Source organism: Hippopotamus amphibius, chromosome 1 (genome assembly GCF_030028045.1).
Source record: "Hippopotamus amphibius kiboko isolate mHipAmp2 chromosome 1, mHipAmp2.hap2, whole genome shotgun sequence".
In the NCBI taxonomy this organism is placed as follows: Eukaryota; Metazoa; Chordata; class Mammalia; order Artiodactyla; family Hippopotamidae; genus Hippopotamus; species Hippopotamus amphibius.
The window spans coordinates 66,861,563-66,889,429 of NC_080186.1; the positions used below are offsets into that span (position 1 = coordinate 66,861,563).

Sequence of the window (27,867 nt, forward strand, 5' to 3'; positions counted from 1 at the left end):
TTTGTTGTTTTAATAAGCTACAGGATCCTTAAGTCACTTCTAGTATGATGAAATATATTAGATGAAATCATTGGTGAAATATTTTGTAGCAATTTTAAACAATGTCTAGAACTGTAATAACTTGAGTAAATCTTTTTGTTTTAATATTTACTGAAAAAGCAGTACATAAATTTTATATTACAATCACACTATGTTTTTACAAAAATCTCTACATAGGATGGATAAAGGGAGAAGTGTATGTCAGAGCAATTATAGTAAAATATTAATGGTAGAATCTAGGTGATCAATATGAAGTAATAAAAAGCCTTTTAATTGTAATGTGTGTTTGAAAATCACCATGATAAAATATTAGGGAGGGAAACCTCTACACAGACAATGGAAGAAACTTAAAATACAACAGATACATTCAAATTGTAAAGAAAGTGTTTGGTTTTGTTTTTTTAGCTAGGGCCTGTTCGATGCAGTAAAACTATGGCTGACTTACAACTTTGTGCGCTTGTGGGTACCAGCAATATTTTGAAAATTACTTCCTAAGCCACTGGGAAGCACTCTAATGTCTATAAAGAATGCCTCTCTTTCAACAGTCATAGTATCATAGTCAAGAAAGGAAGAAAGCGGCCCTCAGAGCACATTTCCACCCAGTGAGATAGGAAACCAAGCGCTCAGGAAACGGCAGTCTGCTGATAGTCCCCATAACCCTGGAGGTTCTGCGTCCCTCCTCTGCACATTGCCTCTATCAGAGAATAAACTCCCAACAGATCTTGAATAGCTTACTCAGTCTTTTACGCCCAGGGAAACTAGTTCAGTGTCTCATGTATAGTAAGTGCTGGTAGATGGGTAGCTACAGGAAGAGTCCTTGTGATTACACTTAAATAATTTTTGCACCCACACAATTAGCATGCACTCGAGAAAGTGAAGGCAAGAATTCTGATCCTGTAGCCAGGATATGAGTAGGGCCTACAGACAGCATTTATTGAGACAGTTACCCAAAGATCATATTGACATATGGGTGATAGACAATCCCTTTGAGGAAGAAATAAGATCCACACAAATAAAAGGTATAAGAAAATCTACAGGACTTCCCTGGTGGCGCAGTGGTTAAGAATTTTCCTGCCAGTGCAGGGGATATGGGTTCAGTCCCTGGGCCGGGAAGCTTCCACATGCCGTGGAGCAACTAAGCCCATACGCCACAGCTACTGAGCCTGAGCTCTAGAGCCCATGAGCCACAACTACTGAGCCCACATGCCACAACTACTGAAGCCCCCATGCCTAGAGCCTGTGCTCCACAACAAGAGAAGCCACTGTACTGAAAAGCCCATGCACCACAATGAAGAGCAGCCCCCGCTCATCACAACTAGAGAAAGCCTGTGCGCAGCAATGAAGACGCAGCCAATAAATAAATAAATTTATTTTTTAAAAAAGAGAGAAAGAAAATCTACCGACCATTCAGAAGCAGAAATTAACAGTGCAGATGACTGATGCTCTTAAATGCTGGAGGAAACAATGACCGGGATCAGATGTTCACTGATGGACACTAAATCAGCCTCTCTCTTTCTCTCTCTCACACACACACACACACACACACACACACACACACACATACACACACACACACACTGTGGCTAAAAGAAACAACCTGGTACATGGTTTTTTTGGTACTTCAGGAAGCCCAGCAGCATTGTCTAGTGCCCTGAGCCCACAAACAACATATCCTGGACCTGGCCTACCCTGACTTGCAATCTCTGGTTTGGGTTCCTTAGTCACAAAATGAGAAAAATGATGGTTTAAGATGCTCATACAATAACCTGACAGCCCAAACTATATAATCTCACTCATGCTGGCACAGCACAAAAGAGAAACTCCCATACTAAACACAGCCCCAGAGTTGGTCAGACCTCCTGCATGTTTCTACCTCTACTACCACTACCATTATTACTAGTAATAATTGTTAGTAATCTATGCTAAGAAGATAATAGCTATATCTATTATTTATGATGTGACAGAAACTTTATACATATTTAATTTAATACTTTGGCAACCCAATAAGGTTGTTTCTTATCATACCCTTTCACAAAGATATAGAAATTACAGTTCAAAGTTTAATAATCTGCCCAAGGGCTAAAGCTTCAAAAATGATATTAGGACTCATAATCCCTGTGAATTCACTATTTTGGTGCCTCTTAACAGACTTTCAGTCAATAAACATTTACCATGTATTTACTCTGGGAGAAGTACTGTGGTAGGAGCTGGGATTAAAAAGTGAGTAAGTTATCTCCCTTCAAGGAACACCTGGTCTTGTAGAAGCAACAAAAGTACCAATCAGGCAGCTTCACAGCTGTGCTGGAAATACTGCATGTAATACAGTGCTCCACAGATCTTTTCAATACCTGTAACCTGCTTATGTATTTTAAAAGAAATTAAGGAGGAAGCATGCTCTGAACATGTTATGAATTTTTGCTAATGCATAATGTATAAACATAGATTTTAAACATTTTTATAGTAGAAATAAACTGGTGTTATTTTATCCTTTTTGATAAAAGGTTGAAGCTCTGATTTAAGAGAAAAGCAAAAGAAATGTTAGCAAAATGAAATACTTTTTAGGAAGTTTTATTACATTAACATAGCGGCAGCTACTAAAATGCTTTTTTTCTTTTAACTATAATAGATCTGCAATATGCTGCAATGCTATTTAGCACCTGAATACAACCTGGCAAAAAAATATTCCACTAAAATATAGAATTAGTATACCACCATAGAGCAGCTACATGCTGACCTCTAGTGGCCATTACTGAGAATATCTTTATATTATTACCACTACTGAACAACTTTTACATCATTATTAATGACAAACTGGTTTTGGTGATATAAGTCAATCTATATTTTCTACTAAGTTTTTAAATACCTAAACACAACTTTTAGATATAAGATACTACTGCAGGTAAAAAATCTTTGTATCAAAGTCCCAGAATTAAATCTCAGTCCTTAACTTGTTAGCTGATTTTAGACAAGCTACCAAACTTCTCTGAATCTGTTCTCAAATCTATAAAATGGCACATAGTAGGATTTAAATAAAGGTGAGTGACCACCATTGTTAATTTAACCATCAAATCTATAACTGTACCTCTTTCTACGTAAAGTCTTCAGCACTTACTTTCCCTAAGACTTTTCATAAAAATCAACCCATTTCAAGCAATTCACAAGTGTCAAACAACAAAAAATACATCCAATATAGAAAGTTTAATAAAAATGTATTTCCAAAACTTCATTGGCTTTATCTGAGAAGGATGACTTTCTTTAGTGTTCATTGTTTTCTGAAAAAAGAAAATCATCCTATGAAGAAACGTTAACTATCTCTAAATAACATTCCTGTATATTTTTAAAAGAGCTATAAAAGATTTTATAGAAAAAAAATTATTGAGAAACTATCATTCAAATTTCCTTTCCACACATTTCTGGGTCTCTTTATAAATTAGAAATCCTAAAATTCTGAAGCTGCTGGAATGATCTCCAAACTCCTAAATTGGTATCATCAGAACATATTGTAGTTCTATATACAATTTACAGAATTGCCTTAAATATTCATGAAGAAATTTATATGACACAACTTTCCTTTAAGTTAGGTCAATCCCATGTAAGGTCTTACAGGACTCAAAACCTTCCAGAAACCATTTTCCCCCGTGGATAGCATTCCAAGGCAAGCCACGTTGGCCAGGCGTTGGGTTGGTTGGAAAACAGTTCACAACTTTACAACCAAATGATTCACTATTCCCTTCAGGGTTACTTATACATAAACTCATTTGAATTGTTTTCCATTTTCAAACAGTAAATACATCTCAATGCTTTTTTGAGGATAGTGTTTTAGGTTTTAGTCGTTTTATTGCCATATTATTTTTTAGATTTTTTAATAAAAACACATTAACAACTCCAAAATAATGTGATATTGATGTAATTTGCATTAAGACTTAACATTTCTGAAAGCTAAGAAATGCTTGGAATACAAACAAGTAAACATATTCATTTGTCTGTTGAATCAGTGTCACATTTGTGATTCATATTTCATGCTAATCAGATCTGAATAATGAGAGAAATTCCTAATTTAACAATGGTTGGCATTCTCCAAATAATTACTTTCCTTAAACTTTACCTCCCTAGGTGACTGATCACATTGCTAATCAAGTATAATGATAATGACTTTTTATGTCATTGGAGGAATTTGCTACAGATGATTAGTTAACTTTATAAAGGGATTACTAGTTAATTTACAAGGAATTTGTGGGGAATGTTTAGTGCCCTGAATTTGTCAAAGTGAAAGAAAATTGATCCTTAAAGAATTGTTTCTTAATTCATTTATAATTACTTGTACCATTGCCCAACACTCTTCTTAAAATATACGTGTATATTTTAATAACAAATGTTTATCATTAAAAATAATTTATTTAACTATGCCTAATTTACACCTAAGTAGCTATAAGACCTATGCCCAAAATTAAGTTCTGAAGTTGAACACTGGTTTAAGTTCTCACCTTTGAAAAGTCTGGCTCTCCTAAAGCTTATTAAGATCCAGCAACTGACACCCTAGTTCCTGAATCCTATAATATTTATGCAGTATACAATTTGAAAACTTCTCAACTGAAGAGAGATATATTATTTTTCCAACAAATACTACCTGAGTTTAAGAGCACTGCCATCTCTAAATCCCCTTACTCTCATCTGCAAGTTCATTTGCATAACTGTCACAGCCCCACATCATTTATGCAAATCTCTATATTTTTCCAAATGCAAATGGGTTGAGAGAAACATTTTAAAAGGCTTGCTTTCTATAGGATCAGCTCCACTTTAACTTCGTGTCCATGTGTAGCAAGGATCTATTACATGCAAATTTTATATTCCTCTTAAGGAGCTAGAAAAGAGCATCCATTTTTTTCAATTACAGATATCATCTGTACAGCCAACATAATTTTATTTTTAATTTTATTTTATTTTTATTTTACTTTTAAAGTTCAGACAGGCAAGAAAAAAATAAGAATAAACTCTGTAAGGAAAAAAGAAACATGAGTAGAAGTAGAAAAGGAAGAACGAGTCTTAAATACTTCTAGCTGATGTAGAGTAAAATACTTTACCCGGTAGCGAGTAAACAAAATAGTCACCACCACTATCACGCTCATTCACTCTTTCTCCACCCAGCATCCACCTGCCCTTCTTAAGGGGACATTTATCATCTTGCTTCTGCACTGGGGGGGCCAGGCCCTTCACGATCTCAGTCCTTGTATTTCAGAGTCATTCTCCATTCCATAGGTAGAGAATTTGACCCAGACCTAACCACCTCCCTGGCCTGTGACTGGTTCACTTGAGACCATCAGAGACAAACCCAAGCATTTTGTTTGAATGACTTGGAAGAGGCCCTCCCTCTCTCCATTGTGCCTGCCACCAAGAAGCTGTAGAGGGTGGAGCCGTGGCTGTCATTTTGTCTCCACGAGGGAGGGCCTGAAGCTGCCAGGGGGTACCATGGGGACCTGAAATGAAGCCAGAACCGAGAGAAGAGAAACTACATCCTAATGACAGCATGAGAACTCCAGTGCTAACCAGTTTTGAAGCCAGGGTGTACCTCTGGAATTTTCAGCCATAAGAACCAGAGTATTTCCCCCCTTTTCTTCCCTTAAGGCAGTTGGAATTAGATTTGTTAAGTTCTGTTTTGTTTCTTTTATTTGCAACTGATAGAGCCTTAATTGAGAAATCAAGATACTGACATCCTAATGATGACATAAGAAATACACAGAAAATCAACTGCTCAAATGCCCGTTAGTCATATGCCAAATGTGTCTGCTTTCTTCATATTTGATTCACTGTTTACAAGGTTTCACTAATCTTATTAAATGGGGCACAACTTTAATATTGTAATAAATACACAATTTGTCCATTAAAGCTGATGTATTAAACAATTTTCATATGTATCATTTAAATTTTTTCATATATATTTTTAATGTATGTATATATTATGAAATCACCACAGTAAGTCTAGTTAACATCTATCATCTATACATATTTTTAAATTCATAAAACAGCTTATGTAAGAAATACTTTTTATAGTTTATAGGTTAAAAACTGAAGTTTAAAACAGCCCATACAACTCAATACCAAAAAAAAAACAAACAAACAACCCAACCAAAAAATAGGCAGAAGACCTAAATAAGCATTTCTCCAAAGACATGCAGATGGCCAACAGGCACATGAAAAGATGCTCAACATCAATAATTATTAGAGAAATGCAAATCAAAATTACAACTGAGTATCAACTCACACCGGTCAGAATGGCCATCATCAAAAAGTCTGCAAATAATAGGAGATTTCCCTGGCAGTCCAGTGGTTAAGACTCCATGCTCCCAATGTAAGGGGCATGGGTTTGATCTCTGGTCGGGGAACTAAGACCCCACATGCCACAAGGCACGGCTGAAAAAAAAGTCTACAAATAATAAATGTTGGACAGGGTGTGGAGAAAAGGGAACTCTCCTACATTGTTGGTGGGAAGCTAAATTGGTGCAGCCACTTGGAAAACAGTATGGAGGCTTCTTAAAAAACTAAAAATAGAGCTACCATATGATCCTGCAATCCCACTCCTGGGCATATATTTGGAAAAGATGAAAACTCTAATTCAAAAAGACACATGCACCCCATTGTTCACAGCAGCACTATTTACAATGGCCAAGACATGGAAGCAATGTAAGTATCCATTGATAGATGAATGGATAAAGAAGATGTGATATATGTGTGTGTGTGTCTGTGTCTGTGTATATAAATATATATAAAACTACTCAGCCATAAAAAAGAATGAAATGTTGCCATTTGTAACAACATGGGTGGAAGTAAGACAGGTAAAGAAAAATATGATCTCACTTATATGTAGAATCTAAAAAATAATACAAATTAAGTAATTTACAAAACAGAAACAGACTCACATAGAAAACAAACTTACAGCTACCAAAGGGAAAAAGGGGGGGAGGGATAAATGAGGAGTTTGGGACTAACAGATACTACTATATATAAAATAGATAAACAAGGATTTACTGCATAGCACAGGGAATTATATTCAATATTTTATAATAGCCTATAATGGAAAAGAATCTGAAAAAATATACACACATATATATAAATGAATCACTGTGCTATACCCCTGAAACTAACACAATATTGTAAATCAATTATATTTCAACTTAAAAACATAGAGAAAATAAACATTTTCCTGTTTAAAAAAAAAAAATCCTGAAGTTTAGAAAAGCTGACTTGGCTTTGAAGCCTCACAACTAGTAAGGGGTAAGCGCCAGGTGTTCTTCCCATTCTTATTTATTATCTTTCTTTTCATTATGCTTTTCATCACTCCACAAATACTTTTTATCTTGAAATATATAATTGACTACAAATGCAAGCAAGACACAGATACACATAAAGTGCCACCAAATTAAGACATAAGACTTTTTAAAACAGGGTAGTCTTACCTAAATCGATATCTCGAATTCCCATGTACAATTCAAGAAGATCATCAACTTTTCCAATCGCCTTTGTTTTGGTTTCAGAGGGCTTTATCAAAGAAAAGAGAAAAAAATTATATTTTTATATAAAATCTCTTGAATGTCAAGGCATACTTGAGGGAAATCTGATGTGGAGCCAGTTCTTGGTTGTGTACTTCAGCTAATTTGAATGGAAATATATCTAGAATGCGCACTGTAACTCAATATAAATCCATATAGTAAATACTTATTTTTGTGTTTGTGTTAAGTATTATAGATTCAAAACAGAAAAGCCTGGAACACAGTCTCCAAGTAGCTAGCAATCTAGAAGGGAGACAGACGTGAAAATAAACAGCTATTTAACAATAACAAGGACGATTTCTAAAGGATGTCAAAGGCACAGAGGCATCATAGGGGAAGTAAATTTAAATCTCTAAGAGTCCAGGGACACTTCAGAAAGGTGACTTAAAAACTGTGTTTTCAGGACTTCCCTGGTGGCGCAGTGGTTAAGAATCCACCTGCCAATGCAGGGCACACGGGTTCAAGCCCTGATCCGGGAAGATCCCACATGCCATGGAGCAACTAAGCCCATGCGCCACAAATAAAAAAGAACTGTTTTCAAAATGAACTGGCTTCATATAAGCAGAACAGAGCACTGCAAGTAGAAGGCAATAGATACACAAAGTCTATGTGAGGTCACAGAGTCTGATAAAAGAGTACAGCAGGTACTGGGGACTTCAAGAAGTCCCATGTAATGGGAAATATAGCGCCAGACATGACTAGATCTTAAGGGGTCCTGTGTGCCTTGAAAAGCGCTTTGGCCCTTATCATGTAGGCCATATGCATTAACAGCTCACCCCAAGAGTAATACACTCTGTACACATACCCCTGTTATTTATTTTTTATTAATTTTATTGAACAGTAGTCCCCCCTTATCTAGAGTTTTGCTTTCCTCAGTTTCAGTTACCTCAGTCAACTGAGGTCCAAAGATATTCTGGAAAATTCCAGAACTGTTTATTCAATTCATAAGTTTTGAATTGTGTGCCATTCTGAGTAGTGTGATAAAATCTCACGCTGTTTGCTCCATCCCAGAATCCCCAACCATCGACATCATCCTGAGATCCAACCATCACCATCATCGCAGCAAGATGATCCTCCTTCTGACTCTAGGTCAATGGTAGCCTAACGCTATGTCACAATGCCTATGTCATTCACCTCACTCCATCTCATCACACTGGTATTTTATCATCTCACATCATCACAAAAAGGATAAGGACGATAAAATAAGATCTTTTTTAAGAGAGAGAGAAAAAAAAAAAGAGAGGCCATGTTCATACAACTTTTATTATAGTATTTTTATAATTGTTCTATTTTACTATTAGTTATTGTTATCTCTTACTATGCCCAATATATAAATTAAACTTTATCATAGGTACATACATATAGGAAAAGCATAGTATACATAGGGTTCAGTACTCCTACTGAACTGAACTGCAATTTCAGGCATTCATTGGGGGTTTTGGAACATGTCCACTGTAGATAAGAGGGGACTACCGTATGCACCTTTTATCAATTACACACGTGTTACCACATTAATGTATTAAGTATGTTAGAAAAATATAAATTTTATAAGGAGATGATGAAATTATATTTTTTAAATAACTTTTGTTTTAGGTATTAATGGTACCAAAATATTTTCATTCTTCCTAAAACTACTATTAAAAGTTTCCATGAAAAACATGATTGGATATATTTTATTATTCTTTTAAAATCTTGCCCAAAGGAACACTGAACTTTGAAGGCAGATTTACATTTATACTTTCTAATTTTTTGCTTTTCTACCAGAATTGCCTAAACAAATAAAACTTTATAAAATGTTTATAAAACTCAGCTAACTTTCCCCCTTCAGGACTTTCAATATACAATTTGCATGTTTTAACCTTCAATAAAAATAAGTACTGTAACTGAAAAAAAAAACCTTGGTTTAATATTTGGTTAAGTCTGGTTCTATATTCAGTTTACTTCAATTTATTTTATTTTAAATGGCTTCATACCTGAAAAAGAAATTGCCCAAAGATGTTAAATACTCAACTGTAAGTACAAATGTTGACTTCAAGATTACATTGCAAAAAATTCATATTGTAAATACTGTTATAAATATAGGTTGCTTTGTATTCTCAAAACCAATTAAAAATATTTTATTATAAATAAAATTTTATTTTTATTTCCTTGAGGATATAAACTGTCATATCTTTTATTTATATTAACTATGCCTTTAAATCAATAAGAGAGAAGAGACATGATATATCACTCTTGCCTTCTTTACAATGTATTTTGAATGGTCTATGTGAAATGACAAGCTATGCAAATAACTTTGGTATTTACCTTTGCATCCATTCAGCCACTCTGTAAGTTATTGTAACGCGTATCAGTACTTCTCATACAAAAACAGTCACCAAGATCTTACTATTTTAAATAGCTCTGATCTCATCACCCCTCTTCCATTCACATTCTGATTGCCTGTGTTCAGTCCTGATTTTTTTTAATTGAGATATAATTGACATATAACTATCTTAGTTTCAGGTATATAACATAATGATTGGATATATGTATATATTATAAAATAATCACCACAATACGTCCAGTTAATACCCATCACCACACATAGTTAATTTTTTTTTCCTTGTGATAAGAACTTTTAAGATTTAGTCTCTCAGCAACTTTCAAATACATAATACAGTATTATCAACTATAGTCGCCATGCCATGCAGTCTATCCTCAGGATTTATTTCTAACTAGAAGCTTGTACCTTTTGACCCCCTTCACCCAATTCACCCACCCACACCCCCCCCAACCCCCTGCCTCTGGCAACCACCAATCTGCTCTGTTTCTGTAGGAGGTCGGGTTTTTGAAGGGGGTGTATACATAACTGAGGTTATCCAGTATTTGTCTTTCTCTGTCTGACTTATCACTCGTAGCATAATACCCTCAAGGTCCATCCATGTTGTTACAAATGGCAGGATTTCCTTCTTTTTTACAGCTGAATAAGACGCCCTCTTCTTTTCTTATTTGCAGGGGTTTCCTAATTGGTCTCCCAGCGTGCAATCTCAAATCCACTCTGCTCAACATCCCAGCCTCCAGAACCAAGGCACTTTTCTAAAACGCAAAACTGACTTGCTGGGACTTCCCTGGTGGTGCAGTGGTTAAGAATCCACCTGCTAATGCAAGGGACACGGGTTCAAGCCCTGATCCGGGAAGATCCCACATGCCGCAGAGCAACTAAGCTTGTGCCCACAACTACTGAGCCTGTACTCTAGAGCCTGCAAGCCACAACTACTGAGCCCGTGTGCCACAACTACTGAAGCCCATGTGCCTAGAGCCAGTGCTCCACAATAAGAGAAGCCACCACAATGAGAAGCCCATGCACCGCAACAAAGAGTAGCCCCCACTCACTGCAACTGAGAAAGCCCATGCGCAGCTATTAAGACCCAACACAGCTAATAAATAAATTTAATTAATTAATTAAAAAAAAAAAAACTGACTTGCTGCTCTCCTTGCAGTTTTTAAATACCCCCCCCCCCCATTATCCACAGGCCCTTCACATCCTGACCCAGGCCTCTACCTCCAGCCTCATCACCACCCACCAGCACCCCCCCTACTGGCAGCAGCCACCCTCCAGTCCCATGGACATTTACAAGGTCCCCACATCCACCATCATTTCAGGCCTAGAACGCTCTTCTCCCCATCTTTGACCAACTCAACCACTTCTGGCGGGAACTCTCCCTGATTTCCCTCTTTCCTGATCCCTGGCGGCAGCTGATCAGCCAGCCCCTCCTTTGTGAGGTTAACCTTGCCCTTCTGATTTGCAATAGCTTCTTTTCATGCCTCTTTTCCTTTAAAGGAAAAACAAGGTCTTTATTCATCTCCGTATCCCCAGCACCTGAACTGTGCCTGTCTCAGCAAATACATAGTGAATAAATTATGGGGTATGCAGGTGGAGTATCATTCTGTTTTCAGAATTTGTGCTAGGTTATGAGGGGCTGATTTGTTTCAAATGTGTAAGTCATTTAGTGTTTGAAATTAAATTATAGGTCATTTGTATCAAATTTAATATTAGCACCAAACTAGGTTTTTTTCCCCGTTATTATGAGCTATTTCAATTGCCCTATTTAATGAAACAGGCTATGCAAATAGGAAGGGTTTTAGATGTTTATCTTGAAATGAATCTTTCCCACCTCCTCAGGCAGATCTGCAGTTATTCTTTTTCATTCCACTACCTTATATATAGCAGCTGCTCATAAATAAACAAATATGTATCACCCACAGTAACTGTTAGAAGACAGCCCTCCTCCTGAAGTGACATGGAGTTTTTCCTGCCCGCCCCACTTCCTCTGCAAGCAGTTTGAAAGTCTGTCCTTTTCTCCTCCATTGCAAAGCACAGCTGGCATCCCCTAGCTCCTTCCCACCGTCTTTCCATCTTCTTACAGATTCCTTTCTTCCACTGAGGTTTGTTCATTTACTGGCCTTCAGCAATATGCCAGGCGGTGTGATGGGCACAGGAAAAGTACAGACTCGGAACGGCCAGAAGTCACTGCCCTGGGTGTTTTCACAAACCTCATCATATCTCACTTTCAAAATGCTTTCGGCTCTCCCAGGCCTCTCCGTTGTCGCGTGCCTCAAGATCAATCTTTTCATTCGCCCAGGACCAAGGCACTCGACCTGGAATCTTCCGCTGGATTCCCCAAAACTGACAACATCCTAGGGACTCAAACATTCAAGAGGACAACCTTGGCCTCGTGGTTCCTTGAGGGTCTGCTCCGACAAACCACACCCACAAGCTCTGGATCCTGTGAAAACCGCCTCCTTACCATTCATCTGTCTCACTCTTTTGCTCTTCAAACAGCTGGAAGCCCTAGGACAGTATGCACACACAGACGTCCCCGTTCCCCCTGTAGGAGCTCCAGAGCCTCAGAGGCCTGCTGACCTCCCCTCCCCCACAGGAGGGCTTCATCACCACTGTCTTCTCGTTGTCAGCAGACCTGCCACTTGTCGCTTTGAATTCTTGCCACTGCCGCCCTCTTCTTCCACTCGCCTTCCCTCCACTTGTCCCTTCTCCTGGTGTTTCAAACACTGACCTTTACAGAGACACAGTCAGTCAGCGAAACCCTTCCTCCTGTCACGCGTAAATGAATCACTCACTAATTCATTAAATTCAAAGATCTGAGCTCCTTTGAAGTGTCAGGTGCCGTTCTAGGTGCTGAGGATACAGTAGTGACCAGGACATGTGAGAACAAGACAGGGGACCGAAAGGAAACAAACATATGATGAGTCCCACTGTGTTGAGCGCCTTGCAGAAAATGAAGGAAGATCAGGCAGGGGGCAGGGGGGAACTGCTCTTACACTAGCTGCTCGGAGGTTAGGCAGGGTGGGATGTGGACAGAAACTGAAGGCGGCGAGGCAGAGAGCTGTGCCCGAAACAGGCAGAGCATCCAGCTGGAGGCAACAGCTCATACAAAGGTCCTGAGGTGGGGATGTATCTGGAGTGTCTGCGGACAGCAAGGAGACTCAAGTAGCTGAAGCAGAGGGAGCCAGGAGGAGAGGGGTGGGAATGACAGCAGGGAAGAAACCCAGAGTCAGATCATGTCGGTCACTCTGAGGACTTTAGTTTTTACCCTGAGTGACCTGAGAAGCCACTGGAGGGTTTTGAACAGGTTGTTACAGGAAAGTAACAACCTTATCTGTGTTTCGAAAGTATAACTCTGGCTGCTGTGTGAGCACAGAGGAAAAGAGGGCCTTTACTTCCAGCTCCAGCAAACATGAATGTCCACACATTTCCACACTGAATAGGGATTAAATGAACATAACGTACCACTTCTTCCACAGTGGCAGGACCTTTTGATCTCAGGCGAAGCGTCTCCCTTCCAGTACCAATCTTTCCTGTTGATGACTTTCCAGCTTTTGACCTGGGCTCCATGTCTATAAACATACAATGGATGGGGAAAAGGTACATATATTAAGAATTCCAGCCAATTGCTATAAAAGCTAATGGAGTTTCCATCACAAATTTTTGTACAGTTATTGCAGAGATTGGATAAAAGCTATGCCTTCTGATAGAATTTCCCAAAACAAAATAAATTCACCTGTCATCCATTATTCTCATATGAGAGTCTCTATGAGAGGTCTGGCTACAACAGGAAAAGGGAGTATGTGAAATGTGCTGATGGGAAAGACTGGAAGTTATAAGGAATTAAAAAATAAAACAGTTGGTTTTATCATAAGAGTAAAAAGGTAACGTGGCAGGAAAGCAGAGGTAGGTGTGCAGCTGGACTTCATCAAGGTCATGAAGAAGGGAAGGAGTCATGTCTTGATAGAAGACAGGGAAGGAAACTATTATTTGAGGACCTACCTCTGCTTGATGCTTTAGATACAAAATCCCGTTTAATTCTCATGCAAACCTATGAGGCAAGTTAGAGCCGTCATTTTACAGAAAAGGCAACTGAACTCTGTAAGGCTCAGAGCTGGGATTCAGATCCAGGTCTTGTGATCCCAAAGTCTGTACGCTTTCCTCAACGATACTTCACCATCACACCTCTTGGAAGCACAAGGGATAAATTCAAAGGTGACGGACTGAGAGAGAAAGGGTCCTCAAGAGAGAGGAGGTTCCAAGGCAGGAGTTCCCCTTAGAAGGCAGCAAAGAACAGGGAGCAAGAGTCCAGGAGAAGCTGCTCCTTCCTTATGCTGGTTTTCTGTGTGTGTGTTTTATTTTGGTTTTGTTTTTCCAGCGTACCAAGAGTCACCCCCCAACACCAGACAGTCATATAAATGAGTGAAAGGGCAGGGTGGGAACTGAGGATACCTCCCAGGAGGCACGCATCTAGGCCACTCCAGTAACTGACTGTCCTGTGGGAAGGTAGGCCCTGCACAGCCAGATCTTCTGTTTGTTTGCAAAGAAAATGAATATTCAGTTTTGTGCCAGTCTCCTGATTTTTAACTTTTAGCAATTAAGTCAAACTTTCAAAAACAATGTAATGGCAAAAATAAAAAATCTGTGGATCAGATGCCAACACGGGCCACCAATGTATAACTTCTGCAGGTATCCCCTGAGTCCTCTTGACTGAGGACTCTGTGGCAGCAGTTTGGGGCAAGGATGGAGGTGGGGGTGGGGAGACGCAGCACCAAGCCCAGGAGATAACTGAGCTCCAGTGCGGAGTCACAGGGCAGGCCTCAGTGTGCAAGCAGGCAGTGAGCTCTGCACAAAGCTCTCAAAATGCAGGCGTCAAGTGGCCTGCACGAATGCATCTTTCCTTAGAATCTAGGATAATTCCCATCTTCAGCAAGCCCTGTTTCACTATTGGGGATCTACTCCAAGGTGACTAAGGATATTACAGGTTTTGGGTTTTTTTACATGTTAATTTTAATCTGCATTTGAGGACAGAGCCACCAAAACATAAAACATAAGTTTTGCTCTGAGAGTGAAATTTTTTAAAATTATCATGCGATAAATAGGGCAGTTCCCCTAAGGTAAAACCTCTAAACGGTGGCTGACGGTGCTCATGCTGATCGTGGTGACCAGACAGATGCTCGGGAGACGAGAGCTGTATCAGCAAGTTTGCAGCATTTGCCTTGCCAGTCATACTGAGTCCCATCTGAGGGAAGCACAGATTAACAGAAGCAAGATGCTCACTCAGCAGAGTTTCCAAAAGAATACCCAAAGAGGGACTTCCCTGGTGCCAAAGTGGTTAAGAATCCACCTGCCAGTGCAGGGGACACAGGTTCAATCCCTGGTCCAGGAAGATCCTACATGCCACAACTAAGCCCGCAAGCCACAACTACTGAGCCCACACCTAGAACCCGTGCTCCCCAACAAGAGAAGCCACTGCAATGAGAAGCCCATGCACCGCAACGAAAGAGTAGCCCCCGCTCACCGCAACTAGAGAAAGCCCACGCGCAGCAACAAAGACCCAAGGCAGCCAAAGAGAAAAGAAAAAAAAAAGACAAAAGTAACTTGTGAGATAATAGAAAATATGTATTAAAAAAAAAAATACCCAAAGAAACAGATGAAGTCTGTCTGTCACCAGCGCTGTCCAGGATTCTGCTATGCCCAGTTTGGATCATGTACAGACCGACAGTGGTCAAGACAGCCTCAGCTTAACGATACTAACCTCCAAGATAAACAACCTTACACCCCCACTCCCCCTACTGCACACCCACCCACCAAGATTATACCAAGCAACCTACTCCGTATAATTTGTCTTCCCTTATAAATTTCCTACAGGGTGGGAAATGAATCGTTCAGCTAACACATGTGTTTGGTTTACCACTACATATACATTTCTAACTGTAAAGTAATATGCTGGCATTCTGACGTATCAACAAGTCTTTTGTAGGTTTGGTAAGCATGATACAACCCGGGGAAATTGCCCAAGTCTGGATACACTGAAGAAATTAAAGATTTCTGGGATGTACAAAGCTAAGGACCCAGACTCTGGAACGTGGGAACTTCATGGAAGGATTGTCATCCAGGCTTGAGAAGTTGGCCAGCCTCTCCAGATGATGTCTCTACTCACCTGGCTCGTACCTGCAGCACCAGTAGCTAAAAGGGAAAATGTAACGTAGAATGGAAGGGTTTTTTTAACAGGCCTTATGTTTTAAAGCAGTGTTAAGTGCATGACAAATTGAGAAGACAGAGCTCTCCCATACACCTCTTGCCCCCACATATGCATCACCTCCCCCACGATCAACATCCTCCACCACAGTGGTACACTCGTTACAATCAGTGAAACTCCACGGACACATCACATCACCTAAAGCTCGTAGTTTACATTAGCGTTCACTCCTGGTGGTGTACATTCTGTGGGTTTGGAAGAATGAATAATGACACGTATTCACCATCACAGTATCATACAGAGCAGTTTCATTGCCCTAAAAGTCCTCTGTGCTCTGCCTGTGCACCCCAGATTTTTTTTTTAATCATTACAAGTTTGCCATCTTTGCAAAAGTGTTATCTCAAAGCTAACCACTTGGTGGCACCAAAAGTCAAAATTTTAGTTCTAGCTCAGCCTGGCCTCCAGAAAGGCAGTTTTTATGGCTAAAGAAACAGAAGCCATGTTTCTCTACGATCCTGATTCAGGAAAGTAAATCAACCGGTTTATACATGAAAACAGACAGGATGGCCCCGTTCAGCTGCAGGGGGAGAAAAAGTTTCGCTTTTATAACGTTTGCAAATGTTGTTAGTCTGGCCTCCTTTAGGGTGCTGGCCCGTCTAAGCTTGTCGAACCAACCAGGCCAAGCCCTAAATCAGTCACTTCGTTTCTCATGAGTGGATTTGCAGGAGGCCTCTGCTGGGGCTGAATGACGAGGGGGTTGCTGTTCACACAGGAGACACGGGGAATCGGCCTGCAGCTCGACGGATTCACTAGACTCAGGGCTCCCCGTCCTGTGTCACTTAGGCCACAAGACACTCACTGCTCGTGGGTGCACAGCTGCTCCCACAGCTGAGTTGGAGGTCACCAAGAAGCAGTCGTCTTAGTTCCCAAACCCTTTTGTGGCGATTGTATCTGTTACTCTAATTATGTAATTTAATTTAAAACTATGTGAGCTGATGAAATAAGTGTGAAACACAGAGTTATTATTGCTAGGAAAACTAGGTTAACTGCTTTGGAAGGATTCCATAAGGGTGAGTGGCAAACAAACCAAAAAAAGGGGGTGGGCAAGATGACGCTAGGAGATTAGGATAAAATCTCTAAACATTCAGCATTTCACATATCTGGCTTTTAGATGTGAAACAGAACATTCAGGTTCTGATTACTAAAGCAAGACTTCGTAGAACTCCAATTTGTGTCCTCTACTCAAGAGCTTTTTACATCTAAAGAGTAGTAAAAGAATGCATATTTGTATGTTTTAAAACAAAATGTTTATATCTACTTGTGTCATTCTTTATGATACCATTTTAACTAGCATTCTCAATAAACAGACCAACCAACCCCCAGTCCCTGCTACACTGTGACGTTCAGGGGAGAGACAGGGAAGTGGAGAAGACAGCAAGATGCTGTCTCTAGTCCCACCCTGAGCCCCAGGGAAAGAAGAGCCAAGGCCCTGTCTTCAGGCGGAGCGTGTGAAACTGACAAAGGGTGACAGTGGGGAGGCCGGGCATTCTCCTTCTGCACAGAACAAGATCTTGCTCCGGTCCCACAAGGGCCCAAGTTGGCCTGGAGTACGATTCGTAGCAAGGGCAGAGCTGGGATTTCCATCTGAGAGCAGGGCACATAGAGATGGACTTCAGAATCAGAGAACCGGAGTTAAAATCCAGCTCCACTATTTACATACTGTGAGAATTTATGGGATAAGTCCTTATCTGTACAAAGAGAACACTACTGAAACCAAATGAGGCCCTGTGGGGCTCCCAGGCATGGAGGCCCTTTTGTCCCCTGTTTCTTGTAGGCAAGACTCCAGCCTCCATGACCTTCTCTGAGTTCCAAAGGACGGATTCCAACAGTTGCTAATCAAGGGAGGAACAGCCAAGAAACCACCTGAGGCAAGATTAATAAGGGACCAGAGAAGCTCATCAAGATTAGGAGACCCGGACTTCCCTGGTGGCGGTGGCACAGTGGTTAAGAATCCACCTGCCAATGCAGGGGTCACAGGTTCCATCCCTAGTCCGGGAAGACCCCACATGCTGCAGAGCAACTAAGCCCATGAGCCACAACTACTGAGCCTGAGCTCTAGAGCCCATGAGCCACAACTATTGAGCCCATGTGCCACAACGACTGATGCCCACACACCTAGAGCCCGTGCTCTGCAACAAGAGAAGCCACCACAATGAGAAGCCTGCACACCACAACGAAGAGTAGCCCCCCCTCATTGCAACTAGAGAAAGCCCATGTGCAGCAATGAAGACCCAATGCAGCCAATAAATAAAATTTATTTTAAAAAAACAAAAAAAGATTAGAAGATCACCTGAGATGAGACAAAGGGAATGCAAACCCTGCTCACACCGTAATCTACTCAGAGACCCCACCTTTGAACCACTGTTATAAAACCGCTCATCAAGTTCTCTGGTGTTGGGACATATAGTTTTTTGAGGCAGAAGCGTGGTGTGTCTCCCTCTGCCTGGCAAAGCAATAACGTTATCCTTTTCTACTTCACCCAAAACTCTGTCTCCAAGATTTGCTCCGGCGCTGGTGTACAGAGAGGTCGAGCTTTCAACACTACCTACAAAGGATGTTGTCTTAAGCATTCAAAGGGCTGCCATATGAAAGGTGCTTTGCCCAGTGGTCTGGCTCATCTATAGGGTCTGTTGCTGCTGCACTTGCTCCTGGTGACACGTCCACCCTGGAGAGAGATCCATCTGCTCTTCCCAGGCCCTCCCCAACCAAACCATTTGCACTGGCTTCCTCAGGATGAGAAACATGCGAAATTCTCTCTTCAAATGCTCAGAAAATTGTCACTTCGAATACAAAGGCTTCCTTTTTATTCTATCTTCTATAGAACTGTGGTTTTTCCCCCCTTCCATTTATAGGAGGGTAGAAATAATAGATGACCTATTACTCTACTCTGATTCACCAAAGTGGCTGAGTTTAAGTCCAGCCCTCAGGGTGGCCCTCAGCAATGGGGGCCCTCCAGTGTCCATCTAACTGGACCTCTGACTCCCCGTTAGAGTTACATGACACCACGTGGGCAAGTGAGCAGATATATCAGCACTCCATCCTGGAAAAGGAAACGTACATCCTCCTCCCCTAACCACCCATGTAGGTGAACCAAGGTACTTCACCAAATTCACTAATCCGTTTCTGTAATAGAGTGACACAGCATCAAAATGGTGGCCAGATGGCAACTCAGGCAGGACTTTGCAGGATGTGTATACCAATGACCTTCAGCATTTCAGGCCCAGAAATGCTTATTTTTCCCAGTGTTCCCAGTGCTGACCTGAGTCTTAGGGACTGATTCACACTAATCAAATCCACAAGGAAGAGATGTCATCACATCAATGTATTAATCATAGAGAGGGAGAGTATCAAAGGTGCAAGAGGGCTTCCATGCTTCCTTCTCAGAGCCCAAAACTTCCTAGGAAAAATGTCCAAGCCGAGACCCAGCCGTGAAGGTCTACGACAGCAAGGCTAGGTGGTGAAGGGCGGGGATCATGCTCCAGGCCATGAGTTCCAAGCCTCCAAAGGCAAGGAGTGTAGAGTTGATGCTTTAGAGTCCCTCCCAACTGGGTGACTCTCAGCTTGCCAGGCCTCTACCCCCTTGGGAACAATTCACTTGAAACTTTCTTCCCCGTGGGTACCTGAGACGCTTAGTGTGTATGGATGATACCAGAGAAAAGGACTTGGGCACAAAGGATAATTCTCATGGGCCAAGGCTGCAAACAGGTAGTTCATTGACATGCGGTCCACAGACATGTTTGTGGGGTGTGCCAAGTTTTCAGATTTTTAAAATTAGTTGGCAACTTTTAAAAGCTGGGTGCCTTCTCATCAAAATTCAAATTTTAAGTTTCTCTTGGAAACTGATGCATGCCTACAAAACAATAATAATTAGGATGGACAACTTTGCTTTGGGGTCTGCAGCTCTCAGCCCTCATTTTCTGACAATCTCTCAAGGTATAGAGTTTCTCACTACATATGGCTATCGAGTGTTATATGCTGTTTCATATACTAGCGTTATTCTTGGAGCACAACCTTATTTCAAAGTAATAAATACACACACACACACTATAATTCATCTAGGGCCAATAACATAGATCATCTGGGAAATGTAAAGGTAATTTTTTAACTGATCACTTAATATGTCCCAGATACTAGAAATTCTTGATAAGCTCTCATTTAATCCTCACAACACTATTACAAGATAGGTATTACTCTAATTTTACAACTAAGCTTTCAGTTGAAGCTTGGAGAAGTAAGATGATTTCACCAAGGTCATAGACAACTGGCAAGTGGTAGAGCTGGGTTACCCCAGAGACACTCCCTGATTTTGTATTCTATTAAATATTATGAGTTGCCATTGGTAACAGACATTAGTTGGCTGTCTCCTCAGTACCCATTGGTCGTGAGGATCACTGTGGTTCAGGGGAAAGTTCAACGATGGGACACATGAATGGGCCAAACTAACTCATCTCCTTCATCACATTGACTGTTTCAGAGATAGACATGTGAAAAAAATCTGAGGACTTTTGCTAGAAATTCAGAGGCAAGGACACTCTTTCTCTGCTCTATGTGACTAAAGAAGCGCATGGTCCCAGCTACTGCTGACTACTATCTTGGGACATCTTAAGATGAAACATGGATGATGAAGTTGATGCCTCAGGCAGCAGAGCAGAAAGGAAGGGCAAGAAATGGGGTCCTGATCACATTGTATGGGCCCTACAGAGAGCCTTGCTGATGCCAGCATCACTCATGGACAGTTGACTTATAAGGTTCCCTTTCCTGCATTGGCCAGTGTGGTAAGGTTTTCCACTGTCTCCAACTGAAAGATCCCTCACAGATACAGAATTGTGTCTGAGCAGTGAAGCAACCTTTCTAAAGAGGCCTTCCAATGTTTGGACATACACCATTCCATATTTATGGAATGGCACTGTCCATAAACAGCTCATGTGCTCCCTTCCCTACCTTCACCCCGAACTCTCCCCCTGCCTCCCTCCCTCTCTCTCAGAATAGTTGACATAAAATCTGGCTTTGCCCCAGAATTTAAAACTTTATTCATCCCCTCTTTCTAGGTCTCCTTCCTCTCTCCAACGTTCTTCAGACTTCTTTAGAATAGTTATGGTGGTGTTTTTATTTTGAGCTGGTATGGTGCTAGGGCAGATAAGAAGGAAAAGGAATTAAGCGGATGCCACATACACAAGGCAGCTGTCGGATCAAAAGGGCTGGCAACACGTGACCCGTTCCACCAGAAAAGGGGGGAGGGGGGCTGCTAAACAAGGTTGCTCTTAACTGTTCCTTTGATGGGACTGAACAGTGCACGGCACGTGTCAGAAGGGAAAGAACTATGTCCAGAATCATCTTGTTCTTTATGTGAGGTGTCATTTGAGAAAAACTCAACCCTATTTTCATAACTTCCTGAAATTACAGGCAAAAGTTAATGTGCATCTCTGGGATAGTTTTAATCCAGAGGGGACTGTGTTACAGAAAAATATTACACATCTCTAGATTCTAATACAAGGAAGTTAAAAGGATAGCGAAAGTATTTTTATACTTATTTGATTCCATAGTATGATTTTATGGGAATTCAAAAATCAAAAATTGTTCACTTTTATTAATGGTTTATAACATATTTTTTCTCCAGCTTTTAAAAAGGTTAGTAGTTACAAAAACAATCCTGCCAATTAAAAAAAGTCTATACAATGTAACCTACCACATTTCTAACATGGAACCATTTAAGATAATATTAAAGAAAACTATTTAAAATAAGTACGGGGACTTCCCTGGTGTCACAGTGGTTAAGAATATGCCTGCCAATGCAGGGGACACGGGTTCAATCCCTGGGCCAGTAAGATCCCACATGCCACAGAGCAACTAAGCCCGTGTGCCACAACTACTGAAGCCTGTGCAACCTAGAGCCTGTGTGCCACAACTACTGAGCCCAAGTGCCACAACTACTGAGCCCTCAAGCTACAACTATTGAAGCTCATATGCCTAGAGCCCATGCTCCACGACAAGAGAAGCCACCACACTGAGAAGTCTGTGCACTGCAGCAAAGAGTAGCCCCCACTTGCCACAACTAGAGAAAAGCCCCCGTGCAGAAATGAAGGCCCCCCCCAAAAAAAGAGTATGATCATATAGTTAAAAATTATACAGCTATTAAAAGTGGAATGATTCCATTTCTCTACTTCCTAGACTAGGAATGCTAGAATTTTTTTAAATAATTGTTTTCTGGTTATAAAAATTAATATTTTATATTTACAATGGGAAAAACACAAGCCTAAAGAAACAAGTCATTCATAAACCCACCACCAGAGGTAACTGTTAACATTTCAATATGCATATACTGCAAGTCATTCTTCTTCTACATTTAAAGATAGTTTTTTACAAAAAAAGGGACATTACTGTACATTGTTTCGTAATCTGCCTTTTCACTTAATATATCAAACATTTTCCCATGTATAAAGAGAACTGTTTATCTGCTTAAGTTTTTCTGAAGACAAACTCTGACAATTTTGAGTATAATTTGTCAGATCCATTTTTCCTACAATTATATGTCAACTCCCATTACACAAATACTCTAGTAGAATATATATTATTAGAAAAAGAGGAATTATTCCAATAAGTTATATTATCTTCACACTGTTCTCCCATATTAAGGAAGCCACTTCCATGTCGGCATCAGTTTTGACTCCTGCATCCTACATTGCTGTTTTAATTACTAAGCTTACAAACAGCTGAGAACTATTACCTACCTTCCACTCATGGTTGTTATTAATTCCAAAGGCTCCTTAAACATTGTAGTTCTAAGAGATCAATCACCATTTAGGGTAAGTGACATGGGAAACACAGATTACAGAGTTTGTAATACTGTAGATTATAATGATTTCACCTTTCTTAGATTAAAAACGTGAGCATTTTATAAGTTTTCCCTTACTGAGAGTTCATAGCTAGAGTAGAAAAGAGAGAGTAGTTAGCCTGGGTCTTCATCCAGCTGAGTCTTTACACTGAAAACACATTTACCAGTTACACCCAGCATGCATCTGACGCATCTGCCACACCCCACAAAAGAAAACTTGGCTCTTCATTTATCTTCTCTCATAGTATCTTTGTGGTAAATGCCAAACTAAAGTCTAGCTAGATGTAAGAAGGGCAGAACAAACTCTAGGACATGAAAAGATGATTAAGTGGCATGTTCCAGCCCCCAAATTTGTCATTGTGAGCACTTTAAACCCTTGCCAAAAAATACATGAAAGAGAGCGCCACTGTCACATAAAATGCAATACATCTAAAATTAAACTTCTCTCCCTGACTTTCTCTCAAACCATTACTACATCCAACTGCCCCATTTCCAAATATCACTTTTATCACAAGCTCCGATGATAGAAACCTGAGGTCACATTTGCTTCTTCAAAACCTTCCCTCCTCCCTCTTTTAGCTGAAGTGCATCAACCCACCTCCAGCCTCCATTTGTGCCTCTGCAGTATTACTCAGGCTTTACTGTTTCACTTGAATTCCCACTGCTGCCTCCAATAACAGGCCATGTTACTTCCTCCTGGACTGCGGCAGCCTGTGACATGGTTTCTCCTCTAATCAAACACAGCCAACATTCCTCTTCCAGGCTTAAGTCCCCAGAGTCTATTTCATCATTTCTTTCTTCGGTTCTAACATCTCAATGATTCCCTATCATCCTCTCCAACGAGCTCAGGTTCCCCACCTAGTTTTCAGAGATCTGCTTAACATGGCTTGGAGCTGCTTTTGCAGCCTGGTTTGCTACAGTCCTTCCAAGACTAGGCTCTTTTCCACAGGAAACTCTCCTTCCTTGTCTGTACTTTCCCTGCCATCCTGCAAGGCCAAGGTCTAGCGCAATCTTCTTCAGGAATCTTCCTCACCTACTCATATCTTTCCCGTCTCTAAACACTCCCTTAAGTGTCTGTGGTGGATTTAAATTTTTGCTCCACAATTCTGGAGAAAAGAAATGTCAGACTGAACCTGACTAGGAGCCCTTCACTCCACAGGTTTAGTGAGAAACTGAGTCTTGGTTTTGCTTTGGGAGTCTCCGCGTCTTAGGATCCAGAGAACTGAGTGGTGCTCAGTCCAACACAGATCCTACCCTGAAGCTCGACGTCCAGGTCAGTGTGTCCATGCTCAGGGCACAGGGGCTCTTTCACCTCCGATTGCAAGGTCACAGCTCTCACAGCTCTGGTGTCCCTCTGCAACTCTATCAGGAGTCCTAACACCTCTTGTGGGGAGTTGCATGGGAATGGGACACTGGTCCTTGTACTAGTGGGACATGCTATAAGCCATCTGTCCCACGGCTTATCGCTTTGGGAAAATTCCTTCCCAATCTGACCACTTCTCCCAGCCTCTCTCACTCTCACCCTCAGGACCCCTTCCAATCATGGACAAATCAGCTCTCAGCTGAACTGCCCTTTGTTTAACTCTGCATTACAGCACATATCATATGATTTGCATTAGAGTCTAAGAGGCAGTAACATGATGTTCAGCACAGAAGCCTCAGGAGCAAACAGGAATGGAGCACTATACTTGCACTGAATGACCTCAGGGAGGTACTGAACTGCCCAAAACCTCAGTTTACTTATCTGGAAAACCTTCATAGGAATGACATGCGGATTGAGTCAGGCCAGAACAGTAGAAGTCCTAGTCGCAATGACTTACATCTGGGTAGCACTGTGTGCCAAGCATATTCTAAGTGCTTTATGTATATTAACTTATTCAACCCCACGACACTTTATGGATAAGTAAACGGTCATAGAAGAGAATAAGTAAGTAGTCCAAGATCACATAGAAAGTAAGCAGCAGGGGGGCGTCAAGGAAGGGAGGGAATATGGGGATATGTGTATAAAAACAGTTGATTGAACCTGGTGTACCCCAAAAAAAATAAAATAAAATAATAAAAAAAAATAAAAAAAAAAAAAAAAAGAAAGTAAGCAGCAGAGGTAGGAATTCAACCCAAGCAGTTTGGTTCAGAATCTATGCTCTTAACCATTATACCATATTGTTTTTAATGAGCAATTGCTTCCAATGGTAGCTATTACTGCTCTTGATAGAACTGCTTGATTCCTAATGTATCCGCCTCCTTAGGTACATTGCAAGCTCCTTGAGGACATAAACATGCTGAGTCATCCACAGCAGCTGTTGGGGAGCTGGCTCTGGAGGCTCACTGCAGAGCCTCCCTCGCTCAAGAGCTAGCTCTAAAACCTTGGACAGATTGCTTAACTTTTTATTTATTTATTTATTTATTTATTTATTGGCTGTCTTGGGTCCTTGCTACTGCGCACCGGCTTTCTCTAGTTGTGGTGAGCGGGGGCTACTCTTTGTTGCATTGCGTGGGCTTCTCAGTGCGGTGGCTTCTCTGGTTGCGAAGCACAGGCTCTAGGCACACGGGCTTCAGTAGCTGCAGCACACAGGCTCAGTCGTTATGGCACACGGGCTTAGTTGCTCCACAGCATGTGGGATCTTCCCGGCCCAGGGGTTGAACCTGTGTCCCCTGCATTGGCAGGCAGATTCTTAACCACTGTGCCACCAGGGAAGTCCCCAGATCGCTTAACTTTTTAGAATGGTTGTAAGGATTAAATTATTTCTGACTAAGAAAGTACTTAGAAAAGTGAACAGCAACTATGACAATGACATACTGATATATTTCATTATTTGATATGAGATGTGATTTACCATCTGTCTTTTCAGGATCCGGAAGAGTGCCAGAGTTCTCAACAAACACTTACTAATCACCAACTCACCCACGTTGTTTTTCCTGCTTCATGTGGGTTCATCTTGTTTCTAAAATTACTCCTTAAAGAAAGGGCTACACCTTCAAGATAATAGTAATAAGAGCAGCTAACTTTTACCAAAGACTTACATGCACCAGGGACTGTTCTATGATTGTTTTTGTTTTAATCATTTAATTCTCACAACGACCCAATGTGGTTGATACTATTATCTTTACTTTTTGTGTGAGGAAACCAAAGCACAGAAAGGTTAACTCACCCAATGTCACATTATCACACCGCCCATATATGGCAAAGTCTAGGTACTAAACTACTTACACTTTGTTGTCCCTTTTGTAACTTTTTTCCCATTCCTCAGGGTATTTGGTAGAATTCAGTATATATAAAAAGTATCAAAGGCACTGTTGCTTGAAAAATGTTCACTCCAAATAGCATGAATAATAGAAAGTATTTTTAAATGTTTGAAGTAGCTATCTAAACAGTCATAAAGCTTAAAAGCCAAAGTTTCCGTTAATAGCAAATAGACTTAATCTTTGAAAATGAGCACATCCGTTAAGCTGAATCACAAAGATGAGGTCCGAGTTTTCCAGCTGTGAATGACTCAAAGGACTCGGATGTACTTCACATACTGAACATCCTATTCTGATGGGCACATAGCACAGAAATGAGGTCTCTAAAAGAAGATATAGTCCAGAGATTTGTAACAAATTCTAACCCCAAAACAAAGACTGTCCATGCTTTAGGAGGCAAACATTCTTTCCCCTCCCTTTCTGGTTTTCAAAACACTTTATAGAAACATGTCAGACCTCCTTCCACAAACCTTTTTCCATAAAGGGCAACAATTACAAATGAAAGAAATTCTCCAGGATAAGTAAAGGGGGGCTCATCTAAATAAAGCTGAGTCAAAGCCTCATAATATTTAATAGTTAAAAGGCTTCATAGGAAAACAAACCAGTTGAACTAGTCTGATCCTAGAGCCAGTTAAATGGAAGAATGAATTTTCATAGCCTCGGGAAAAATCTAAGTTTACAGGGCAAACTCTGCAGGGTTGAGCTCATTGTGGAGACATGTTCCTTTTCACTGGCAAAAGAGGAAAGGAAGTGAGCCATGCCCTAAAAAAAAATACCACTAGAGACATTCCAGCCGGTACTTGATAAGGACTGGGAAGGCTGCCATCACACTCATGGCTTGAAGAAGGAAATTTTGGATTGGAAAGCAGCTGACCAGGAGAAACCATGTTAGGTATGGATAAGACTTCCCATTAAATTACAAGTTTTCAACAAGGGGGTCATTTAAACCAGTTGCTTTCAAATGTTTTGGGGTTTTTTGCTTGTTTTTTTCTGTGACACACAGTGAGACATACGTTATGTCGGTATATATATATACACACGTATATACATATATATAAAACACACATGCATACACATATGTATATAAAAAACATACATATGTATACATATGCAAACTGAAATAATGCTCACCTTTACTAGGTACAAAGCACTAGGAAATTTTCACTTCTACTCTGCTTTGTATTCTAAACACATTGGTTGAGACCTACAGGCTGAAAAACAGTGATTTAAACCAGCAGAGGAGATTCTGAGGTTATGTTTTATAACAGCTTTTATTTCTCCCTCAGAGCCCCACAGCCAACTTAGGAAAGCGGCAGCGGCGCATCTGCTCTTGGGACAAGTGACTTGTTCTTGGGTGCTTGGGTGAAGTGCACCCAGAAGCCGGCTCCACCACGTCCAGCCATTCCTCACTGTGCTGACTCCTCCTTCTGTTTCTACCCCTTTAATGCTGGGGTTTCCCCACAGCTCTGTTTTTGGTCTTTTTCTCTTATTACTCTGAGTAGCTGGATCTGTTTCCACGACTTCAAGTTATTCAGAAATCCCATTCCCTAGGCCCCAATTCTAAATGCCCATCTACCTCATACACATTTCCAACTGAATTGTCCCACAGATTTCAAACGCTTAAGGC

At 40.7% G+C, this 27,867-nt stretch overlaps 1 protein-coding gene across 1 annotated transcript in view; it reads right to left on the bottom strand.

The window, feature by feature from the left end:
- The window catches only part of GIPC2 (GIPC PDZ domain containing family member 2), an 86,426-nt gene that overhangs the window by 5,289 nt on the left and 53,270 nt on the right, over window positions 1-27,867 (bottom strand). The window contains exons 4-5 of the mRNA XM_057749128.1: window positions 13,372-13,478; window positions 7,491-7,572 (exon numbers count right to left, since the gene is read on the bottom strand). Of these exons, the coding sequence (XP_057605111.1) occupies window positions 7,491-7,572; window positions 13,372-13,478 (189 nt within the window). The remainder of the gene's footprint in view (window positions 1-7,490; window positions 7,573-13,371; window positions 13,479-27,867) is intronic.